Source organism: Filicampus tigris, chromosome 8 (genome assembly GCF_054856515.1).
Source record: "Filicampus tigris isolate MCC_2025a chromosome 8, RoL_Ftig_1.0, whole genome shotgun sequence".
Classification (NCBI taxonomy): Eukaryota; Metazoa; Chordata; class Actinopteri; order Syngnathiformes; family Syngnathidae; genus Filicampus; species Filicampus tigris.
In genome coordinates, this window is record NC_141224.1 from 6,918,360 (window position 1) to 6,942,822 (window position 24,463).

At 40.0% G+C, this 24,463-nt stretch overlaps 1 protein-coding gene across 1 annotated transcript; it reads right to left on the reverse strand.

Moving 5' to 3' along the window:
• Positions 1-82: 82 nt before the first annotated feature.
• On the reverse strand, positions 83-19,170 carry g6fl (g6f-like). Its single transcript, XM_086037389.1, is given in 11 exon segments — positions 83-1,472; positions 2,304-2,330; positions 2,498-2,571; positions 2,725-2,856; positions 7,193-7,441; positions 14,175-14,501; positions 16,395-16,430; positions 16,688-16,814; positions 16,816-16,961; positions 18,664-18,999; positions 19,098-19,170. Coding segments are annotated over 11 exon segments (1,575 nt in total). The 3' UTR covers positions 83-1,424.
• Positions 19,171-24,463: the final 5,293 nt, after the last annotated feature.

The window sequence follows — 24,463 nt, forward strand, 5'->3', positions numbered from 1 at the left end:
GTTAGAGAGGTAAAATATAAAATGATGCTTTTCTATGAGACAAAAATAGCTAGAAGTATGAATTAAAAAACGGGACACAGAATAAATGTTAACTTTTTAATTGTTTTGATATTCAAACCTGAGGGCATTTTCGAGTCTTCATTGAAACCAAAATGTACATTTTCAATAAAGGGAATAGGCTGCAGTCCCCATAAAATACCCTCAGAAGCGTGGAAAACTTAAGATATGATTCAATTCCACAACCTCAGAACTGTGAGGCAGCCGGGCCAAGCACCACTACTCAAACAAGTTACTTGACTAATTTTTAAAAATTTGTCTGAGCGAGTTCTGAATTTTCATTAATTATGACAACATATCAACATTTTTTAACTTAAGTTTATGGACAAAGTGTACATAGTAATATATTAATGAAAATCATAAGAACCTTGCGCTCGATTTAACGGAAAGCTAATTTCCCGCTGTAGTCCAGAACATAATAATAATAATAATAATAATAATAATAATAATAATAATAATAATAATAATAAAAAGTATACATACATTGTGTTTTATAACAGTGGCCAACAGCAAATATTAATCAGAGATAGCTTCATATCCCTAAATGCTGATTTAAAAAATTTATTTACTTTTTCTAGCACATTAGGTTTTTAAGATGTTAAATCTGCTTCTTCCGTGACCATCACATGATGGTTTTATGGTTGAATAAATAAATACAGTACAACCCCGCTGTCTGATTTTTGAAAAGCAAGACAATTGCATGTGAAGGACATATTAAAGCACAAGAACTGCTTTAAATTGTTGGAGGAAAATGCGTAACATTTCTCCTTGAACATCCAGTATCTTTCTGCACAAAAAAAAAAAAAAACACCCACTTTCATCACCGCCTAATACCGTAGCGGCATACAAACAAATAAGCATCGCTCTTGAGAACATTTACACACTTGAATGCCATTTCCAAGTCTATTCAAGAGCCAATTATAAAATCCAGTTACTGTGCTCCTCATAACAGTCCCCCCCACCCGCTGTCGCACCCAAGGCGAGCAGATGTGACAGCAGCATGAGGGTGACACGTGCATGTAGCTGATCAGTTCTGGCGCTGAAAAGGGGTCACAAAGACCAACTCACTATATATATATATATATATATATATATATACATAATAAAGTGTTATTTTCCATTCGACATGCACAAACGCACACACGTAGAGACAGTCCATGCACGCAACGCAAACAACAACACAGGCGCGTGACGCCATATTGTGCCACAGTGTCAGCGTGATGTGCAGCCTGTGTGAGGAGCATGCCAGGGAGATGTCGCAAACACACATTCTACTTGCAAAGACACACACACACAGACACACGATCACCCCCCCCCCCACACACACACACACACACACACGCAGGTGATGAAATGCTTCTCTTTGCTTAGTGCTCCAGTTCCTTGTAGACATCATCTTGTCTTGGTTTTAAATCCTGAAGGGCAAAAATACAAAGGTGAAGGACGGCAACATAAAATAAAATCAATAAAATGTAAAGTACATGTGCACATTTTTTTTTTACTGTCAATTAGACACAACACAGTGTTCCCCCACATATTTGCGAATCGAGAACTCACCTATCCATTGATTTACTTACAGTAGGCTAGCTAATACTATTGATGAGCCTCATGTTGTTTCTTCTGAATAAAATTAACCATGCAATACCGTTGTTTTTGTAACATGGCGTCATGATTGTGGACATTCACAGGTGAGGGGTGGCCAACTATCCTGGGTGCTTTGTTTCCCTCCTCCAACACACCTGATTCCAATAATCAGCAAGCTCTTCAGAAGCCTAATAACGATCCTGATCATTTGAATGAGGTGTGACTGTCTCGTCTTTAATGCCACGCATTACTTAGCGGTGTGATGGTGTTATTAAGCGGTGGATTAGGTCACTTAAGGACGAAGTCAACCTAAACTATTTTTTTTTCCAGGATATGTTCCATGCAGGCCCAGTCTAAACACGGCATTCTGATTAATATTGCATTTGCAGAATATGAGAAATTCACCTCTTTTTAGCTAGCTCAGGGGGTGGCTATTTTGTCACTTGTGTCAACTGTCAACATTCCTCAATGTGATGATAATAATCAGGGTCTGCCTTTTCTTGACAGCAAAACAGCGAGAATAGACTAGAATAGATTTTTCTTTTTAATTGCGTATTTTCACCTATTGCATATCCCCCCGCGATAAACGGGGATTCGCCGAATTACAAGTTCACACACACAAAAGCATTACCCCTGTGCGTGTGTGTTACACCATAACTCACCATATAGACCGACCCCTGCGGAAGAGCCTGTCGCGAAGGAGAGCAAAACAGCTTTAATGAGCAACAAGCGAGGGAGGCTGGGAAGTAGAAAGTAGGAAAAGGGGAGGGAACAAAAAAAGAATGGAGACGAGGCGACGAAAGAAAAAAGCGAGGACAATTCATCAGGATCAGGGAAAACGGCAAAGTTTTATCACCTGTCTGACATCTTCAGGATTCTCGTAGATGTTCTCCGTCTCACCTGAGTGGACAGACAGAGACTGCTCAATACCTGCAAACGTGTGCGCGCGCGCACACACACACGCACGCACGCACACACAGAAATAGGAGGAGAGAGGGTCAGAGTCATTACAACAACCCCAGAGGAGGTTCCGGGCCGCATCCGTCAGAGTGAAGGGAAAAAAATAGACAGCCATAGCCTCACCTCGACGGGAGATGCGCTTCTGTCGCCATAGCAACACAGCCACAGTGGCAGCAACCAGGGGCACCAGAAGTAATAAAGCCAGGAGGAGGAGGTGGAGGGGAGGAGAGTGCGACGAGGGCGCCACGGCGCTCTCTGCCAGAGAGAGAAAAATGAGAGAAAAACTTCAATTTCTTGGAGTTGACAAGTTGTTGCTCTGCGAAACGCGAAGGCGGAGGGTCGGGGGCACAGTTGAACTCGATATAAAAGATGCCACGTCCCCGCCCGCCCTCCAGGCATGTTACATGTATTTTCATCATGCTGCTGTCACTCACATTCACAATGGGTGCACTGGAGGATGAAGGCGCTGTCAGACATCGTTCTGACAGACACACATATACACACGCTCGCTGATGTCACCAGATAAATAAATAAATCAACGCTATTAAAGAGCTGCCACCGTGGCAAACTTCGGCAACACTGGCTTTTATTACAGGTGAGCCGTAGTGGGTCATGAAAGTCATGAAATACAGAAATACTCAACTTCACGATAAGTGGTAGTTTTGCAGGGATTGAGCAATTCTTCAAAAAAGAGGATTCAAGCTGCCCCGGTTGAAGTTTACTGTCAAACTTCACATGAAACAAAGAGAATGACACCTCGTGTATTTAAAACAACCAAACAACTTTGCCCCGGGAATGCGTCACTAGCTTAATGCTAAGACAAAATTGGAAACGCCATTGACTGGCTAGCGGTTAGCATCGATAGTGGTGGTGTTTTACCCTTCAAGCAAGATATTTGAACACAAAACGGTGCACAAACAACATACAGAGAGATAATGTCGAATAATAACAACTCACAGACATACATTCTTTGTCCTCTGCGAAAAAATGAGTAACATGACAACAGTTCCACGGCTCTCGACCAAGTGGGTCGTTTAAATATGCAGACGGGAACTTGGTGACGTTTACGCGCTGCCCAGCTCTGCTTATAACATAATTCAAGACTGTAAAGAATTGAGCAATTTGTGCAGTGTGCACTTTGATGAATTGTGGCTTCCTTTGTTGTGAGCGACTTTGCCACCGGGGGCAGTATGGTGTATGATGCAGATGCCAACGAAGAAGAGTTGAACAATCACTGTGAGCCGGTAAGCTGTCATGTTGTGTCATGTCATGATACACATTTTTTTGCAGAGGATAAAGAATATATGTCTATGTATATATATATATATATATATATATATATATATATATATATATATATATATATATATATATACATGTGTGTATGTATAAGCCTATAACTGCACCACTGAAATTGTACTTTTACATAAGAAATATTTTATTACTCTTTCTGCCTGTGGATTTCTAGAGAGAGAGAGAAAAAAAAATCTGACTTATACATAATTATGCTCATGAATATACAATTTATGCAGTAGGTCAGTCACCCGGCACAAGTGTGGTCCACTCAAGCGCTTCTGGCAAATTTTGTTTGTAAAAGAAAGGACCCGCCGGCGGCCTCCTGCTCCTTGGTGTCGCCGCCCCTCAAAGCCATCAATCATCACATGTGCCGCACGAGCCCTAATTGATTGTCGAGTATGTGCCAGGGCATTGCAAATTGCAAATGGAAGGCGGCGCTGACCCGCACTGTTCCCCGTGCCAGTTTGAACACATGAATTAAGGTAAGTGAGTGCGGAGTGAAGCCAAGCATAAAGACTCCTTTCTCTCTCGCTTTACACCCTCATCTTCTCACCTTTTCTTTACCTCCATTGGCACTTTATCGCACTGATTCCTTCTTAAATGAGGAGGCAGCAGGATGGAGGAGGGAGCGGTGGTGGGGGTTCAGTGCGGTGAGGTGGGTGGCACACCAAAGAAGTTCTATTTCACGCGATCTTATACCATATGGCTTCCGAGGGAAATTATGCACATGGATGAAAAACAACAGCTGGGGAAGAAATTTCACAATGTTAAAAAAAAAAAAAGGTTGTTTCTGCATCTAGAGTCGTATTGTCTGATTTAGAGCAGAAATTGTAACACCCTTCAAGGTTATTATAGTTAACGGAAACTAACAAAATAACTGAAACTAAAATTGGGAAAAAAAAACATATTTATTCACAAAATTTAAAAAGAATGAAAATGATTTAAGAATAAACAAAAAGTAACTGAAACTACATCTTACATTTATAACACTAACTAAAAACTATGATTATAGCGGAAATATCCTTCGTTTTCAAGAAAAAAACAGTCCGACATAGAAGGAAGAAAAATAGCAAGAAAATGTGCCAAAGCAGGTAAAACTGCAGTACATGAAGTTATGGTCGGAAATGAAAGTCGGCGGCAGAGTGAATCCGCAATAACCGAAAAGCAAAGTAGCGAGGGAACACTGTACTGTACTTTATACGCTGTAAAATTTTAAAAAGCAACCGCCTTCAATCCATTTTCCACAGCTAACTCTGACTAGCCATCTACACACATTATTAATACATTTTACAGTATATTCAGCATCACAGGTGGGTGTGATGTATTTTATTCATATATTTTATTGATATATTTTACATAAATGTGTTATGGTCCCCTGAAACCAAGTTTGAACTTTTTGGCCAACTTTGCAAAATTCTACTTAACTACAGTGTCACAACATAATTCTGGGCTGGTTTTCTTCAGTGGAAACTGGGACCTTAGTCAAGGTGGAGTGAATTATGAACAGTTCCAAAGAGCAGTCAGTGCTAGCGCAAAATCGTCAGGAAAAGCCTGCTAAAACATCTGAACTTGGCTTGCGGTTAATCAAGGGCACTTTAAATGGTGGCTGGTGTGTGCTAAGTGACTCCCATTTAAAGTGAATTTGAATGCAATTTGCTACTTCTGAACACAACCACATCCCAGTTATGAGAGGGAGGTTGTTTATTTGACTTTTTTACATTGATTTCCTTTCTTGAAAATATGTAAGAAATTCAATTGCGTTGTACAAGTCACACTCACGGTGGAAAAACTTTTGAACTGATTTATCTCGGCCTCATTTTTTTTTTTTTTTTTTCATGCCACAAAAACAGCTACTGGACAAGGGGTGTGTAGACTTATTTTATCTACTGTATCTCCGAGCGGTTTTGGCCTTTTCCTGCCAACAAACAAACAAAAACCTCCTTGGTGGATGTAATAAAAAAAATGTTGCCTTCCCATAAAAGCCATAAAAATCTGACCATTACCCTGCCCGCCATCTCTGGATGCCTCCCCTCTGATAAGAATGTCTCCCTAGTCTTCATCCCACTCTGCGAGTGTCCATTACTCCCAGAGCTGCAGTAGTGGCGGCGTGCATTATGATGAGCCCAGGGCCCGGCGGTGCAGGTGATACATTGGACTTATCTCAACCAGGGGGGATCCATTTAGCTGTCACATCCTCCTGTTCTCAACCACCGACACAATAAGCCTGAATTATTTAGTTATTGTTGGCGGATATGTCCTGGGGTTCTGTCTCCTTATATTCGCATATTAGCTCGGCCGGCGTGATAAGAAAAATGCTGACCTTTATGTCTCATAAAAACGGACGTTAAGAGTTTGGAATATTTAAGATTTTTACACAAAAAGGTTACCATTAACAGAGAGGTGAGAGGCTCCGTTTTTGATCGGCGTTGTTTAGATTTGCTTGAAACTTTGTAAAAGAGTGGCAAATTGGCCAAGGAAGAGCACACTTTTTTATTTTTTTTTATTTTAGTGGAACCTCTTTGGTTTAACCCATTAAAGCTTGCTTTAAATATGTTTTTTGTGCAGTTACACAACCCAGGTGAAAATGAGCTCTATCTCTCTACTACAGTATGGTTTCAAAAAAGTTAATTCTACAATATATTACTGACCCCAAAACAAACAAATGTTTCATGTTTCCCTTCTGCCCCAGTATGAGAAGATGGCACGTAGGCACAGATACTACAGTACTGTAGAACGTGAGATCTCAAGTGGACAAAAATAATACCTGCACCTCACAATTGGATTGGTATTATGCATAAAAAAAATAATTTAACATAATAAAATAAATATTTGGTCGCCATTTCGACTTCAGATGTAACCCCCAGAGTAAACAAGGGATTACTGTATTGCAATAAAGGTTAATTATTACTAGGGCCCGAGCGATTAATCGGCTCTTTTAAAATCTGCAAAATTCTGCAGATTTTTGGGGGATTTTATCCATTACATATTTTTAAAAATCAATCTGTTATTGGGATGTTATTCTGCTAAATATCGGAATCGTCCTAAAAAAATCCATATTGATCGGACCCTAATTATTACCATAGTGGCTATTTGTATTTTTTCATCTTATCTATGTAGGGTGGAACAGCACACCTTTATTTAAGTTTACAATAACTTCTATGGAACTTAAAACTGCTTTCTGCCGAAATGTGCTTTCTGATCGATTAACTGGGTACGTAATTAAAGGGTTAACTTAAAATGTAACTGTTTGGAAAAAAAAACAACAAAACAAAACAAAAAACAGTGTTTGTATTACCTTTTTGCTTGACGGTGTGCGTGGCGCTGATAGTCTGGCCGTTTTTGAGCCGTAAGGTGCAAACGTAGTCGCCGGCCGTGTCCAAGGTGACGGGTAAGGGCAGAGTGGTGATGACAATGCCGGGCGCGTATCTCATGATCAACAGTTGCCAACTCTTATTATGGTATTCCCACCACGCCTCTTGAATTTGGGAAACCTCGCTGTACAGACACTCCAGCTGCAGCTTGGAACCCAAACGCCGGCCCATCACTGCAGAATGAGGAGAGGTGGGAAAAAAGCGGCAGTAATACAGTATTAGTCGTTCTTTGCAGAGGATAAAAAATATATACCTGTGAGTATTATTTTTTTTCTGGCTTCATGCGTTACTCCAGTGTTTGTATTCGATATTCGTTGCCGACAGGGTAACAAGCAAATTGTTACCCCGCGTGCCTATGGTGCATCCCAGTGTATGTTAGCACTAAGCTAGCTCGCAAGTTAAACCTCGCAAGTCAGGTCACTCGTATCACACAGCTGTTATTTGTTTCGCGCGGCGGTGCAAAAAAAACAAAAGTGACCGAATGGACGGATGAACAAACGGAGAGAAATTATGAGACGAGATGAGTCGGCGAGAATGTCAGACGAGGAGGGGAGACAAAGGAGCGAGGCGGGATGAGAAAGTGACTTAATGGCTGGCGTGATTGCAGAAAAGGCCAAGGACGGAATAGGAGTGATGGGCTAAAGGGGACAGCCATGTGAGAGGAGAACAAAAAAAAAAAAACACCACCACAGAGCACCATCCACGGAGAGGTCACAATAATATATATTCATTAAAGTGATTTGCTGCTAATGCCTCACTTGACGGTGACTGATGTTTAGTGTCTCATCAAAGCGAAATGAGAATCCATCTGGGTGTAATCAAGCTCCGCGGACACCCCCCCCGTTGCGTCACATAAAAACACACACATTTCAGCGTTGATTAGTGTGATCAGCATGGGCCACCTACAGCCTCCGTGGGAGGCCGGCAGGTATAATCATACATAATGATACTCATAATGAGGTGGGGTAAAAATATATGCGTCACATGATTGCAGAGTGGGCGCACGTGTGTGCGCGCGCGCGTGTGTGTGGGAGCGTGTGCGCGTGGAAGTGGCTGCAAATGTGTGACAGTGACTGATCGGCTCGTCATGTCTGGGCAGCTGTGATGGATGCTGTCGGGGACTGTGATTAGTAAACTCTTCCAAGGCCACCATCACAGGGACGCATGCCTTGTTTTTTTTCTGTTTATGCCTGTGAAGGCATGCTATTGTGTCCGTGTTGTAAAGCGTGAAATGAGTCCCATTGATGGAAATCAACAGATGAGAGCCACAACAACAAAAAAATTTGACAATGAGAATAAAGTTGGATTTCTTTTCAAAAAACCGAGTAGTATTTTTAAAACAACTATATATATTTACAGTTGTTATGTACAGTTTACCTTATATGTTTATACCTACATGTATATGCATACAGTATATTTACATACATATACATACATACACATAATACATACACATTCGTACGTATAAATACATATACGAGATATAAATACGGAGCGAGGCTGTTCATGTCCGAACAAAGACGCAACGAAACAGTCGGTTGTCTTTAGCAAGGAAGACGCCAGAAAAAAATACAGTAACTCTTATATTGTAACCCGCCATACCACGGTCTCCGAAGATAAGTAAGAACAACTTTTACGGCTTCCACTACCAACAACGTCAGCCGAGCAATTCATCCTCAGACTTGTAAATATTTTGAAGCAGATGTAACTCCTCCTCTACTCTATAAGATTTTTTTCATATAGATCATGGTGACCAGTAGCGTTTATCAATGCAGCCGGTGGTTGCTACGGAAACCCGGCGGCGCCGTCCCCGCGCAAGTAGAGCTCTGCACAGCAAGCCCAGACTAGTGTCGCGTGCTGAATGTCTTTTTTCCGGCCGGTGAGGTGTTGTAGTTTTTTAGCGGCAACATGTGAAAAGACTCCAAAGTTTATTAGGCCAAAATGAGCCTTAATCACGCGATGAAAATATTGACGGCGTCAAAAGGGGGTTGCGTTAACGCTGTTAATAACGTGTATATATATGTATATATATATATATATATATATATATATATATATAGGATCCCCATTCTCTTAAATAAATATGAAATAAACTTGTATGTATGTAAATAAAATACTAAGATGGTAACCAAAATAAAACTTACAATGGTATTCCTTTGGTTACCAGAAAAGCCAGCACTTATCTTCTTAATTCCTACTATGCTAGCTTCCTGTTTGCAGCTATTGATAGTATTGACCTATTGGGAGCTGCACACACCTCTCATTACACTCTGACTGCACAAACAAGTTGCCATGTAGCTGTAATGGGTTGTTATAAGCTCTTCTAACTACAGTTAATCAGTGCTTATCTGGAGGGTTAGCTGTGGAGAAAAAAACTTGACCTTAAAAGAATAAGTTGGTTTTTTTCAGGATAAAAGCAGTAACGTTTCAAGGATAAAATACTGTTTTTTTTTTTTCCAGAAAGAAAATTCAAAATTTTTAGAGCACAAATTAAGTGTGTAGATTTTATTTCCAAGAAAAAAGTTGGAATCTAACAAAAAAAAGTTCTTTTTTCAAAAAGTAAGTATACTTCAAGATAAAATATTTTTTCAGAATTTTTTTTTTGTTGGCCATGTTAAGATGGCCATGAAGATAAATTACGGTAAACAATTTGGGGGCAAACAGTATGAATTTCATCATGCTTTTAAGTAATATTTTTCAAGAAAAACTTAGTTATCATAAAAGGAAATTAAGTCAATATTACATCTTTTTAATTGATATTAATAAAAATATAAAAGTTATATTTTTTTCAGGGCGGCACGGTGGTCGACTGGTTAGCAGGTCCGCCTCACGGTTCAGAGGTCATGGGTTCGATCCCGGTTCCGGCCTCCCTGTGTGGAGTTTGCATGTTCTCCCCGTGCCTGCGTGGGTTTTCTCCGGGTACTCCGGTTTCCTCCCACATTCCAAAAACATGCATGGTAAATTGATTGGACTCTCTAAATTGCCCCTAGGTGTGATTGTGAGTGCGGATGTTTGTCTCTGTGTGCCCTGCGATTGGCTGGCAACCAATTCAGGGTGTCCCCCGCTGGGATAGGCTCCAGCACGCTCCAGCGGTATCGATAACGGATGGATGAATATTTTTTTCAGAAAAAAAGTATGTTTTTAGCAATAATTTTTGTCAAGAAAAAAATTTATATATTTCACAAGATTAATATTGTATTTTTGAAGGATTAAAAAAGTAGATTTAGTTCCATTTTATAACATACCTCTGCTTATTGTGTCAAATTCACCAGTGGCGCTTGCAGTTGTAGTCTAGTGCAGGAAGCTTACAATGTAATATTATCGCAATGGATTCAACTTTACCTTGGCACGTTTGTTCAATCATCACAACCTCTGAAGTGACACAACGCAACTCTTTCTCAAATGACATCCGCTTTCCAAGTTTTCAATTTGATGGTGTTGAAGCATAACTGTTGTTTTTCTCACTCCTTCAGTTCATGCTACTGACAGGTTGTGCGAATATACCAAATCCCGCCGCAACACACTTCAGTAGCCTTTAGAAACATCTCCCGCAGTGCTTTTTTCCTTTTCTTTTTTTTTTTTACTTAATGGAAGATTTCAAAACTTGTGATTATATTCATATTCAATTTCCTTACAGGGGAGAGTATGAGTGGTGGGATATTTTTGCTTTAACTTTATTCCTGTGTGATAACTAGCAAGCTGCTTCTCTCTGGCCCAGCGTAAAATCTAAAATTGGACGGAGGGGAAGCAGCTCATATGCGGTCTCAGCCAAAAACAAGCTTATCGTATAAAACTTCTAATTTCACGAGAGAGTGTTCCAACAGAATGAGAAAGCAACAATTTCAGCTTTTTATTCAATTTTATTTTTGAGTGCTCACTCACTCCAAACAGGTGAAGCGGCTGTGCCAGAATGACAATGATGTTGCCGGGCAACCGCTCCAACTGCAGTGCTAATATAGAGAAGTGCGATAATAATTTGGCCTTAAAAAATACAAAAAGCTTCAAACTCATTTTAACAGCACACTGTGTGCTGCTCTTGTCTGAGCTTTTTAAATTTATTGTTGTCAGCAATGGGATGTAACTACAAATATAGAGTATTTTTTTTAACCTTTTACTTTTACTCCCTGCGTTTGACAGCAGATGCAGTGGTGCCTTGAGATACGAGTGACCCGAATTACGAGACAAAGAGAATTTCACATTGTGCATCTAAAACAAATATCATTGGCCTTCCAGTCTGCTATCTTAATACTAACACATAATAGGAAATTGCATTGATGGGCTAAGTAATAGTATCTTTGTATAACACGTTTAACGTACAGTACCAGTCAAAATTTTGGAAACACCTTCAAATTCAAATGGTGTCGATTACATTAAGAGGTCCAAAAATTATAAACGCTTGACAATGCAGAGCTGTGAACTGAAAGTCATTCCAGGTCATAAAGCATCACTACACAAAGCAACACTAAGCTGTGCAAAGCTGTTTTCTGGGCAAAAGGTGCCTACTTTGAAGAATCTAAATTAAACCAAATTCTATTTTGATTAAATTTTTTGTTCACCAAATAATGCTCTCAATATATCTTCATAATGTCGATGACTTAAGTATTAATCTCCAAACATTTGACTGGTACAGTATGTACTGCAGTGGTGCCTTGAAATCTGAGTTTAATTTGTTCCTTGACTACGGTCATAAGTCAAAACACTCATATCATCCTTCCTCATTGAATCAAATGAAAATGCCATTAATCCCTTTTAACCTCCGCAAATAAAACACCAAAACATTTTGTAATGTGTTTTTCAATAAGAAAAAACCCCACTGTATAATTATACTTAGTAAACACGTAAAATAATGACAAAAATAAATATACTTGAAAAGAATTAAAAGTTTTTGAAGAGGAAGAAGATGACTAACCTCCTCTCACGGGTACTCAATGCGACAGAAACATTATTCATTCTTCGCAGAGGATAAAGAATATAAATGAAGTTACCCATTGTAAGAATGATGTTAGTGACGTTAGCATTAAGGTAGTGGAGGGTTTGTGGTTGTTTGACACTAACCTCAACGGCTTGGATCCCTTTTTTTGAGCAGTGCTCGTACCTCAAGTTTGTGTTCTTAACTCAGCAAAACATCTGCTGATCGACGGCTCATATCTCGAAAAATTAGTAAGTCAGGTCACCTGTACCTCAAGGCACCACATAATGAACAAACGGATAGAAATCAGGAGACGAGATGAGTCAACAAGAATCGAGTCCTTTACTTTAGTGTGCAATTTAAAGGAGTTGAGTTAGCATTTGTACTTTTACTATTCATTTTTTACATAAGTATCTGTAGTTGTAGTTAAGTACCGGTACATACTGTGAGTACTTTTGCCACCTATGGTTGTTGTTTGTTAGCATACTTTTGGTTAGGTCGATCCTGTTTTTACCTTTTAATGTCAGCTAAGATAGGCTCCAGTTCACCGTGACCTCAATGAGTGCTATACAAAATGGACGCTTTGCTGAATCTGGACGTGTTTGTTATTGGAAAAGAAAATATCAAAGGTTTGAGAGGATAACAACTACTTGACATATAGCATATGAAGCTAGATGTCTGCCTCTAAAGCTGACTAAATCTTCTCATCTGACTCTCAGCGGGGCCGTAATGAGGCGCTTTTTCTTCCAAAATGTCAGACCATTCCACTGAACAAGCCGTAGACAAGTAGCAAACAACAGGGAAAAAAACATGATGAAAGGGGGCTGCTTGAAACATAATGAACACACACAAGCTTTTTCATTCTGGCCATCCTTACCAGCGGTGCGCGGAAATGAGTCATGAGATGGGGCCTTCACACTCATTGGACCTCAACCCATATAGCTGGAGCTCAACCCAACATCTAAGCGGGGGATGTGGACCTTCACGCCACCACCGCTTCCATAAATCATCTTCTACTTTTGATAGAATGATGCTGATCAGACCAGTGGAGCTCACTGTGCTAGCCTTGTGTATCCTGGTGAAATCCAACATATCGTCGCTGTCCTATGAAAAGCACGTATGTCCAATTTTGGAATTAAAAAAAAAAAAAAAAAAAGATTCACGTTAATCATTAATGCAATGTCTGTAATGCGGAAACACCATTCATGTAAAAATAAGAAAAATTCAAAAAATAGACATAACCTAAGTGTTTTTCACAGGACATTGGCGATATACTGTACTGTATCATTTTAATATTTTGGAAGAAAAGAGTAGAAAATTATGTCAGTGGATCACATTTTAATCATGTGCAACTGAAAGTTAAACGCACTCACTAGCTTCCTAGAAGCTAGAAAAATCTGCCTTGGACACTATAATCAGCCATTGAATTTACCCATTTTACTGAATTTACCCTGTGTGTTTCGTCAATAGGCTCTTGAGACCTTTTTTTTGTGGGTTGACAATAATTGACATGAATATTGACATGGCGTTTAAATATGGTAATAATAGGACACAATTTCCAAAACAGCTTGGTCTTTTGAAGGACCCCTGGAAAATGAGTTACAACCAAAACTGGAGATTTTTTTTGTGTGTTGTCGGGCATGGGTTCTTGCAACTTTTTTGTTTCTTGACTCATGATAGACATGCCTTCTAAATTACACTCCTAAGTGGAACTGGCTTTGTGATGAGTTTTCCCCTGCGTCCTGGAAGAATTTGATTTCTACTAACCAATAGAGAGCCTCATTAATTTTGTCATTGTCCTCTGTTCATCAACACTTGTTGTTAACGACATTAGTATTTCAAATGTGAAATGGAAAGAAATTAATATTTTTTTCCCCCTATATAAAAAGCACCACTGTACAATGACAGCTTTTGCGCCACGGAAACCAAAGCCTGTCCTTTTTGAGTCTTCTTAATTTACACATGCTCCATGTCTGCCACCCTACTCTGACGCTTACCTTTTAACACGCTGAGCAGGGTCCTCTGGCTGAAGATATGGTCGTTGACAAGCACGTCACAGACATAAAGGCCGCCATCTTTGAGGCCTGGCGTACGGGTGAAGGAGAAGATTCCTGCTTTGGCGTTGTAGGGTGGGCCGGCCAGCTGGAGCTTGTGGCTTTCCGCACTGGACAACGTTTTGCCCCTCCAGCGATCGTGTTGGTACACCAGCTTGCTCAAGTTTGACATGGGGGCTTGCCAGTAGAGGAAGACGTAGTCCCCTTGCAGAGGGGGACAGGTCAGGAGGAAGGACGTCCTAGCTTGAACAGCGGTGAAGATGGGTGGGCCTGCAGGGGGTTAGAATAGCAATGTTGATACATGTGATCAGACAATAATGTATTTGCATCATCCTTTTATTCATCTTTTAGCTTTTATGTAATATCTGGAACTTAAAGCGGAAGTCAACCCAAACATATTTTTTTCAAGAATATGTTCCCAGCAGGCCCACTGGTCGAAACACGGCATTCTGATTCATTTTGCATTTGTGGAATATAAGTTAAGAAGCAAAATGCACTCGTTTTTAGCCATCTCTGGGGGGGGGCGGCCATTTTGTCTTCTGTCGACTGAAAATGACATCACAACTGCTCACAATGGCCAATCACGGCTGACCTGTTTTCTGAATCTGAGCGTATTTTCAGACCCTCTTTTACCCTAACGTTTGGAAAAATTTGAAAAAAATATAAATAAGTTCCTGGGTTTGAATGGCTGGACTATGAAAAGGCGAACAAATTCATCTTTGGGACTGAATGAGTTAGAGAAGCAAGTCCAGACTGCAGTTAGGATTGACCTAACTTGGTCAGTGTTATGACACCGTTAGAACAAAAACAACCAATCCAGGATTAACCAACCAGAGAAAAGGGCTTGTCCCAAATTTTGTGTTCAGTTCCTTCCTGGAGCACTCGTGAACTTGTTGTTCTGCCTTTGAAAATACATTTTGTGACCAGACCAGCTCGGACTCCAGCCTCTTTTTCCTGTTGGATTTTGACTCTGTCAGCTCAGAGGGACTTGGAAAATTTTACCATTACAAAAAATGTAGCCACCAGAGTAACTTCTTTACTTTTCTATTTGAGCTCCAAAGTTTGAAATTTCGAATTAAGGTGTTGGATGCAGAGGACGGGCCGGGCCAGGGGTACCTGCCAATCTGAACTCAGCAATTTTTCCGACATCATCAGCAGGAGACTCAAGGTTATTTTTGAAAGTAATTGTCACCATTGCATGTTTGTGATGACTAAGCTGCTCAATGTTTAGTAGAAGTGGGATGACAGCTGCCATGTTAGTCAGAGGAACTTGTTTACGTGTCATCTTGGTCTCATGATGTTGATGTGTGAACAGCGTGACGAAGAGGACTGTTAAATACCAATTCTAATTGCACCACAAAATTTACTGGCTAATTCAAATCCTTGTTCTTGAACCGCAAATTTTCGCACAAAGTACTGAAACATTCAGCAGTTGATCATGTGCATTCAAAAGTTTAGAGATTAAATTAAATTCACCTATAAAAGTTATAGCGCATTTTAGGTTCATCCTGAAATTTCACCCAAAAGCCCAGTACAGGTATAACCATTTTTTTCTCCCACCAGTTTTTACACTTGAAAGACAGTTAAAATGTTACTTCAAGCATGTTTATAATAACGGTGATCCATGGTTTGACTGTAATTATGATTTAACCACTGCGTTGGCATAGGTTAGTAATAGACCACAACGCATTCCGAGTTTCCACACTTCCACTTCACGCTTGAGGGAGCAGCTATACGCCATTATCCCTCCCAGTCCCAGCACAAGGGACGTAAGTTTGGTTAAAATCAAAAACTTTTTAAATGGTTTCAAGCTTTTTTTTTTTTTTTTTAGGTCATGACTCAAGTGCAAAACAAGAATTTCGTACTGTATTAGGTGTTTTAGGCCCCCCAAAAAGTCCTTCAATTGACAATCGACTCTAACGGACCCCACTAGGTCCGTTAAAACGAGGTTCCGCTGTATTCGGCTGCGGAACAAGGTTCCGTAACAGATTGCGTACCGCCTTCGAGGTTCCACTCTACAAAGTACACGGAAGAAGATGAAGCACAGATGGGAGTGCAGATGGGGTAAAACATCCCGACAACAATAGGGATTATGTCGTGTTGCGTTCTGCTCTGTCTGATTAGCCAAATGCTGACACAAGACTTCCTGCAGGCGTCACTCACCATGCTGCACCCTGGTGAAGGAGGCCACGCTGACAGCTGCCGAGAGAGGGAGGGAAAAAAAGTGGGAGGGTGTTAACCAAATAATAAATAATACATACAGTGAGTGTTATACCCACAGGAGTGGAAGACTTTTCTGTGTAGATCTACAGTAGAGCTTGGAATCTTGAAATTGCCCCATAAAATAAATACACTGAAGAGCAGTATAGCCAAAGGAGGCTTTAATAAATAATGCCGCTGACGGGCTTTCGGGCTCACTCATCATCTCTGCCGTCATGTTTGGCGTCTTTCCTCACCGTCGACAGTGACGTTCGCAGCAAACGTGAAGACGGTGTTGTTCTCGCTATCTGTCAACTGAACCGTGCACTCGTAGGAGCCAGCGTCGTCGCACTTGACCCGGGGAAGTTTGGTCAAGAATCCGGCGACCGGCGATGGGTTTGAGCACGGTTGTTAAGGAGGTGCCATCCGGAGATTCCCAGGAGATCCAATTACAGACAAGCTCCGGAGTGACCTTGGCGATCAGACGCAGGGTGCTGTTCCGAGGGACGGGTGATGGCGGGATGATGGTGACTGTAGGGAGGAAACCAGAAAGTTGTCCACCCCCCCCAACGCCCAAATTTCTTTCAACTTGACTTGTGACTTTCTCACATGATACCAAATTGGGCTATAGATTCTAGACAGTCGATACTGAAACATCGATACCTCTGATCTAGCACATCTTTACGCTGTAAAATTGATTTTCAAATCAAAATACCGATACTTTTGATGCTTCAGTCATTTGAGTGGTAATGTACCGTTTAACAGGAACACAGTGAAAGGTAACAAAACGACTGGAATCTTGTGGTCGTAATACACGGTTGGTGGGAACTACTCTTTATTGCGCTTGAGTGCGCGATGCGCAAATTAAGCCAGTCACTCAGTCCGACTCTACAATTTCTTTTTGGCAGAGCGTAAGGAGTCATAAGTACTGTGGAGCTATTTGCATCCCAAACAGCCAAAGATGCAGATTGTGATGTTTGAGGAAAAACGGTAAGGAGTTGTGGCAACACAACAAAACTTAGGTTAAAGCATAACATGGAATACAAAGGGTTTGTGGTGAGGCAGAGACACCGACAGAGGAGGCCAGCACAGTGTTGTCCGGTGCTGCAGTCAGGCAGGCAGGCAGGCAGGCGCTATCCGTATACAGCGGGAGAAAATGTGGAGCTTTAAGTGGCGCGAGACAATGTTGCTGTTGGAGTTGTTCCAATCGATAAGTACCATTATGACTTTATCGACTGTATACAAATATATCAGTAATTATTTACAGTTGATCTCATTTTCTTTCACTGTTACATTTTTTTACATTTTTAAAATGAAGGTCGTGACAAATGTGTGTCATTATTGTGGCATTTATATGTTAATGAAATATTTCACGGCAATGTCAGATTGAGCATTATAAAACAGCAAGGTCCAACTGCTTCCTCACTATTTGTACTTCTGAGTTTAAAATAAATTCATCAATAAATGAAATACTCTGGTGTTGCGTATTCTTTATGAAGTCAAGATTTGAAATACACTGTTTAGAGAGCCCACCAATGAAGTATTACCCCAAAAAATGCTGACAAACATTCAATATACGTTTTCCATGAAGGAACATGAGGGAAATGGATGGGCAGGGGAAACAAATAACAAAATCAACAAAATATTTTTAAATATCGGGGGGAAAGAGGTGTGATGACGCGATGTCGACGAGTCTGCAATTCGACTTCTTTCTATTAGCTAAGGGGGAAAATGGAATGTAATTGCACATCCACTACAGTAGGTGGCAGTGGCACTCTCATAGTCAGAGTATGCGCAGGGAGTACAATTAATGTTAAAGTTAGATTTATATTTCTTTTTTTGTTTGCCTGAATGTTAATAAGGATACAATGATTTGCAGAGGTGCACTTATACCAGTTTCTAGACAAATGAAACAATTTTTATGATCTATTTTTACAACTTTATTATTTTCATTATATATTTACTATTTTTTTTCCTGATTGAAGCTGATTGAATAGAATAACCAATCAATCAATATCTATAGTTGTGGCAGAAAGTTGAGGGGTGGCACAATTTTTTTTTCTTCTTCCTGGGGGGCGTAACAGAAAGAAAATTGAGAAACACTGGTATACGGCCATATCACCGATCCCAATGATGGGCATGAGACCACAGTTCCTTGCCCCAATTTGGACTTCATTAAGTACGCCACTTTGTGTAAGAAACTCAGAGTGAAGATTGCATTGTATTGTCCTACCAGTGATGATGGCTAAAAAGATGATCTTCTCCTTGATTTTCTTCCCAAGCCGCTCTATCAAGCACATGTAGAAGCCAGCGTCCTGCACGGCAGGTTGAAGGACCAGCGAGAAATCGCCCGTGTGCAGAAAGTTGGGGTCGGCCAGGCGCATAGAAGGCTTAGAGGCACCGCCGGAGAACTCGCTGCCCTCACTGGCCGAGAGCACCAGATTCCAGCTGTTCGAACTGAAGGGCTTGGTCATCCAGTTGATCTTCACGCCACTCCTCACTTCTGTAAGGATGCACTCCAAAGTGGTGGCTCGCTGCTCTATTTTCACCACAATTTCATCCCAGGCGCCTGCAAACCCGCCACAGTCAGGAAAAAGTACACAAGAGACGCGGGCTGACAGTTAACGTCACAACATTCAGAGAATTCCTTGGGAAAAGCTTGACTACCTGTGGCGTCGACAAGGTAGGAACGCTGAAATGCGGAGAGAAGGAGAAGAACGGTCATGAAAACGCACGCCATCGCACATTTGAAGCAAAGGCAAACATCAGTGGACAAAAATGAGCATTTTTTTTTTTTTTTTTTTTTTTTTGGGTCTTCCCACCAAACAGGATACAGGCAGCACGTGGTCCGGCAGGAAACGGAGTGTGTGAAAGCCTGATAGTCTTAACCATACATACGCTATACTAGTCTTAAACAACTTTTGGCCTATTCAGGAAAATGGTACACTGGCTGCTCAGTACAATTTGGTTAAAACGAAACAAAATTAGTTCCACTTTAATAGTGTCTATTCCGTCAGTGTATTTACTGTTTGTTCAACTCTGTTCTACTTTCTAATTAAATGCAAGTACTACTGCCTTTCTATGGTTGTTAGAGTATGCAATTGGGCTGGACGATATATCATTGTTGTATTGTCGGCGAGATATGAAGATTCAAGATTCAGAATATCGAAATTAGGACGATATCAGTCACGTGAACTTGCCATGTTTGTTAATCAAGACATGTACATTGTGCATACACCGTGTTGGACAGATTTAGCAGTGACATTTTTTGGACTCCGGATTATTTCTAGTCACTCTTTTGAAGTCTACTGTGCAAGGTGATGCTTATCTGGAATTACTGGCAGACAAGCAACAAGTGATTGCGTTAATCATGCCACGTTTTCTCTTCTTAAAGAGAAGTCAACACCAAAATGTTCTTTACAATAATATGTTGTATGCACCCCCACTAGCGTAAACACAGAATTCTGATTCTGATTAATATTGCCTTTGTGTAATATAAATTAAGCAGCAAAAGCCACCCGTTTTTATCCACCTCGTGCGGCGGCCATTTTGACACTTGCTGTCGACTGAAAATGACATCACAGTTGCTCAGGGCTCAGGTATCGACCAATCGCGGCCCACCTGTTTTCTGTAGCTCAACCGTGATTCCAAATCTACAAATCCAATATTAATCTGAAAATTGTGTTTGGAGTAGAGTGGCTGCATAGAACATATTGTAAATAAAATGTTGGTGTTGACTTCCCTTTAAGTTGCCAGACTGTAGTTCGACACAGACCGGTTGACATCCTTTTCCATTTCTGCTTGGGAAATGAGTGCTAAAAATCCTGACCTCAACAAAAAGAATCTGTGTGAAACTTGGAACATGAAAGGCGGACTTGAGATAGATGAAATGAAAGAGTTTTGGGTGAATGTGGGTGCACACCACCCCCACCCCGGGCGACATGTCTTTTACATCCCATAAACGTCTTTAATTAAGTTAAAGGTATTATCAGCTCCCCTGAGCACTATTTTTCCATAATTACCATCGGGCGTAAGGGGGGGTAGAGGGGTGAGTAGGCGAGAGCGAAGGAAGGAGAGGGACAATCTTACTGTGGGAGTGTAATGACAGGCAAAGAGAAAGGCGAGGCGCTCAAACATGTATTGACGAGAGGAGAAGTGCGAGGAGAATACGTGTGTGTGTGTCCTCGTTTGTAGGCTAAATAATCACCATAAGCCTCACTCTCATAAATCCACTGGCAGTGAGTCGGATCTGTTTACTATGCGCCACGGGGGCCCCACAGAGCCCGGGGAGGGGACGATCTGAATGGAGGAGAGGCGCGAAGGACGAGTGGACAAAGCCACCCGAGGAAGAAAGAAAAAGGAGGGTACGAGAGGGATGAGCGGGAGGACGGAAATTGCGGCGGAAAGTGCAAACGATCAGAGGGAGTGAAGGGTGTGAGATGGCCAGAAAAGAAATAGATAGGCTTTGAGTGAAGTCGGCGCTTGCAGGGAAAAAGAAGAAGAAGAAAAAAAAAAAAGAGTGTGAAAAGTGGATTTGCTGTGGGGATGAACAATGGATGAAAGAAGAAATAAACACAGTGATCTAGTTGCACAAACCTTGCATGACGTCACCTGAGACAAGTGCAAATCTTGTGAGACTCTGGCGAAACATTTGCAGGTTTATCTTGGATAACATTTTTAGGAACTTTGACCTAAACTCTTTTTTTTTTTTTTAGATTATTATTATTATTATTAAAAGAATGCTTTTCGATTCATCTTATAATATTTCTTGTAAAGTTATGTATTCCTGAATGTAGTTTTGCAAAGACAAAGTCCTTTTTTGGTGTATTTTTGAAGGAGGTAGGTCTGTATTTACTTTCTATATCCGGTGCGAGAAACAGAAAAGCTGTTAAAACTCGGAAATCGTGCTCCCATTTGCATGTTTTCGATATTTATTAGATATTATTATTTTTCTCTGTGTGTATTTGTATGCTGGTGGTAAATATACAGTAGAATCATTAAAAACGGTCCTAAAAATAATGATTTTTTTTTTTCCCACCGCACCCAATTGTAATAGATTTTCCCACCACATTTGCTAATGAAAAAAAAGCAAATGACACTGACATGATTAAAAACATTAAAAAAAATAATCATATTCTGGGATTAGTTTTCAAACAGTGTTTTTCCAGCATTTACTTGCGTAAACTCCCACAGAAGGACTAGGGAATATAATAATAATAATACAATAATAGTATTTTCTTCTTTCCTTACAGATAATGTGAAAATAAATGCATTCTCAAATATCCTTAGTAAATTAACATTTTAAATGTTCAACAATTTAACATAATAAAACGAGATGCCAAACTGCTTGGCCCGATTGCTCCGCATGTCTTTTGCCAGCTCGCCCACGCTCTTTTCTTATGTAGACTTGGACAGGTGAGGCGAGCCGACCTTGATAAATTTTTTACAGCTTGGAAGCAGTCTCCGCCATGCATGTCAATAAATCACTGTTTTCGCTCCGTATAAAAGGGCACCGCATCTTTGGCGAGTTTCAGTGCGATTGATTCTGCGATTGCCTTCCACCGCCTTTCTAGTCAGATGGAAAACAATGTGAAAATATTTCTGCTCATGTGGTCTGTTTCTTAGCGAGAATGAAACTTTCTACTACTTTTTTTTTTTCAATGTTCCTTTAGAACAGAAAAAAATGTTCAATATGAATTTGACTCCACATCATTGCTCGATGGCGTGTATTGGTGACTTCTTGATTTCTTTTTTGGTGATGGCCAAAAAGGAAAAATGTAATGACCATTATAAACAGCTTCCAGCGACTTAGAAAAGCTGTTCACGTCTCATCCAAAAGTGACTCGCTAATGCTGTAACAAAATAACAGAATGGAGACTGGAAAGTCAGCTGCAGTCTGTGAAGAGACTCACCTCTCAGGCATTTTGGAGCCTCATTTGGGACCCTAAATGAGGACAAGTAAAAAAAATGGATAGAAGTGTTAATATACAATGGTTCACTTCATTTTGCATTTGTATGATAATGTATGTATTTTAAAGTGAGTGAAAATTGGAGTATTAGAGTGAGTTTTATTGAAGTCAATATGCATGCATATCAATAGCAGAAATCATATGTGGGGGTCGTTGCCCTGTGGGGACACCTTCACCGAGCAGAATGGTGCTCCACACAAAAAGTGGATTTCAAACGATAATAATAAAGCCCAAGAAAACTGTTGGCATTTAAAATCCGCAGCGCGTCTCTTTGCTTGGCCAAGCATCCGAGGGAAAATGAAATCTCTGCAAAAGTAAAAGAAAGGGCATAATATGCTATAATTTGTTTTTCTTGCATGCACGCTATTGCCTGACCTCTGATGGTTATCGTCGCCTTCAAAATTCGCATCTCGCCGAATACGCTAAAGAAGATGTTGACACTTGTGGAAATGGAGGCGAGATGAAGAAAGCTGGTTTTGAACCGCACGACTTCCGAAGATGTAATTATGCTGGCTGCAAGACGCTTGGGTTTAGGGATTAGACCGAAACTTGATAATGCCTTGGCTGCTCTGGTGTGCTCTTGTGTTCAGAGCAAAATAGAACAAAATTTGAGGTTGTTCTGAAAGAAAAGAAGGGGGGCGGATATCATTAAAAGAGCCTGCAAATAGATAAGGATTTTCTCGGATGTTGTATTGTTTATTGGCTTTTACATCAGATTTACTTGCATACAATCATGTTAGAACTCTTGTACCAGGTAATTTGATTAAAAAAAAAATAATAATAAAATAAATAAATATATATGTGTGTGTGTATATATATATATATATATATATATATATATATATATACACACATATATATTTGTATATATATATATATATATATATATATATATATATATGTATATACACACATATATATTTGTGTATGTATATATATATATATATATATATATATATATATATATATATATATATATATACACACATATATATTTGTATATATATATACACACATATATATTTGTATATATATATATATATATATATATATATATATATATATATATATATATATATATATATACCAATAAATCACTTTTTCCCAGATCAGCATGGCAAGTTTTTTGTATTCCGAACAATTTTACGAGTAGAGCGAGTCGGCGTCTGCGAGAAGTCCAAGGAAGAAATTTCAGTGCAAGCAGATAATGTCGGGTTTAAAACAAGACAAGAAAAAAAATTACCTTACCTCATTACCTTTACAAGTGGCGCAAGTTGGGCGTGTGAGAGGTTGGCAAGTGGTGAAGAGTATTATTATCTAGTATTATAATGTGCACCAAACATCGGTGTGAGCCCAAAGGTCACACAGGGTCATGTCCCCAAAATGACACCTGATGTGAACAGCCAGACACAAACCGATGAAACAGAACAAAAAGAAATGGCGCCTGAAGTCAGTGACCAAATACAGACTGGTGAATTCTTCCAGTAGGGGTGTAGCCAGAAGGTGGCTAATGAGTGGGCTTGGACAAATCAGGTTTGACCTGAATATTTCTCTCACTGAGCACAATCCCGATGTCCCGACTCATCGTATATTCGAATAAAATGACAAACTGAAATAATATGAAGTTCAGATCTTCCTTAGACAACCACAATTATGCCATTCTTAATATTCAATAAACTAAAAAACACAATGAAAACAAATTCAAAAATAATAAAAAAAGAATGAAATGATAATTTACTAAAAATTGAAAAGTATATATTTTTTTCATGAATCTCACTGGGTGGGATCTCTCACTGTAGACGGGTACTATTTTTTTCCCCGTGGAAAAATGACAGATGACGGACTACGGAAGGGTACCCTCACTTCATCCACACTGTCAGACGAGACAGGTTGTGTGTCGTTATTCCTCTGTCAATATAGCGATATACTGTATTATGGGTTTGTTGATCCTGAAAATAGTCAGACGCAATATTCTGCTGTGCCACTGTACTGTGGTAAAGTATTGGTATTGTAAGTAGCTGTAGCCAAAAAGTAGCTGTTGGTTTCAAAAAGGTTGGTGACTCT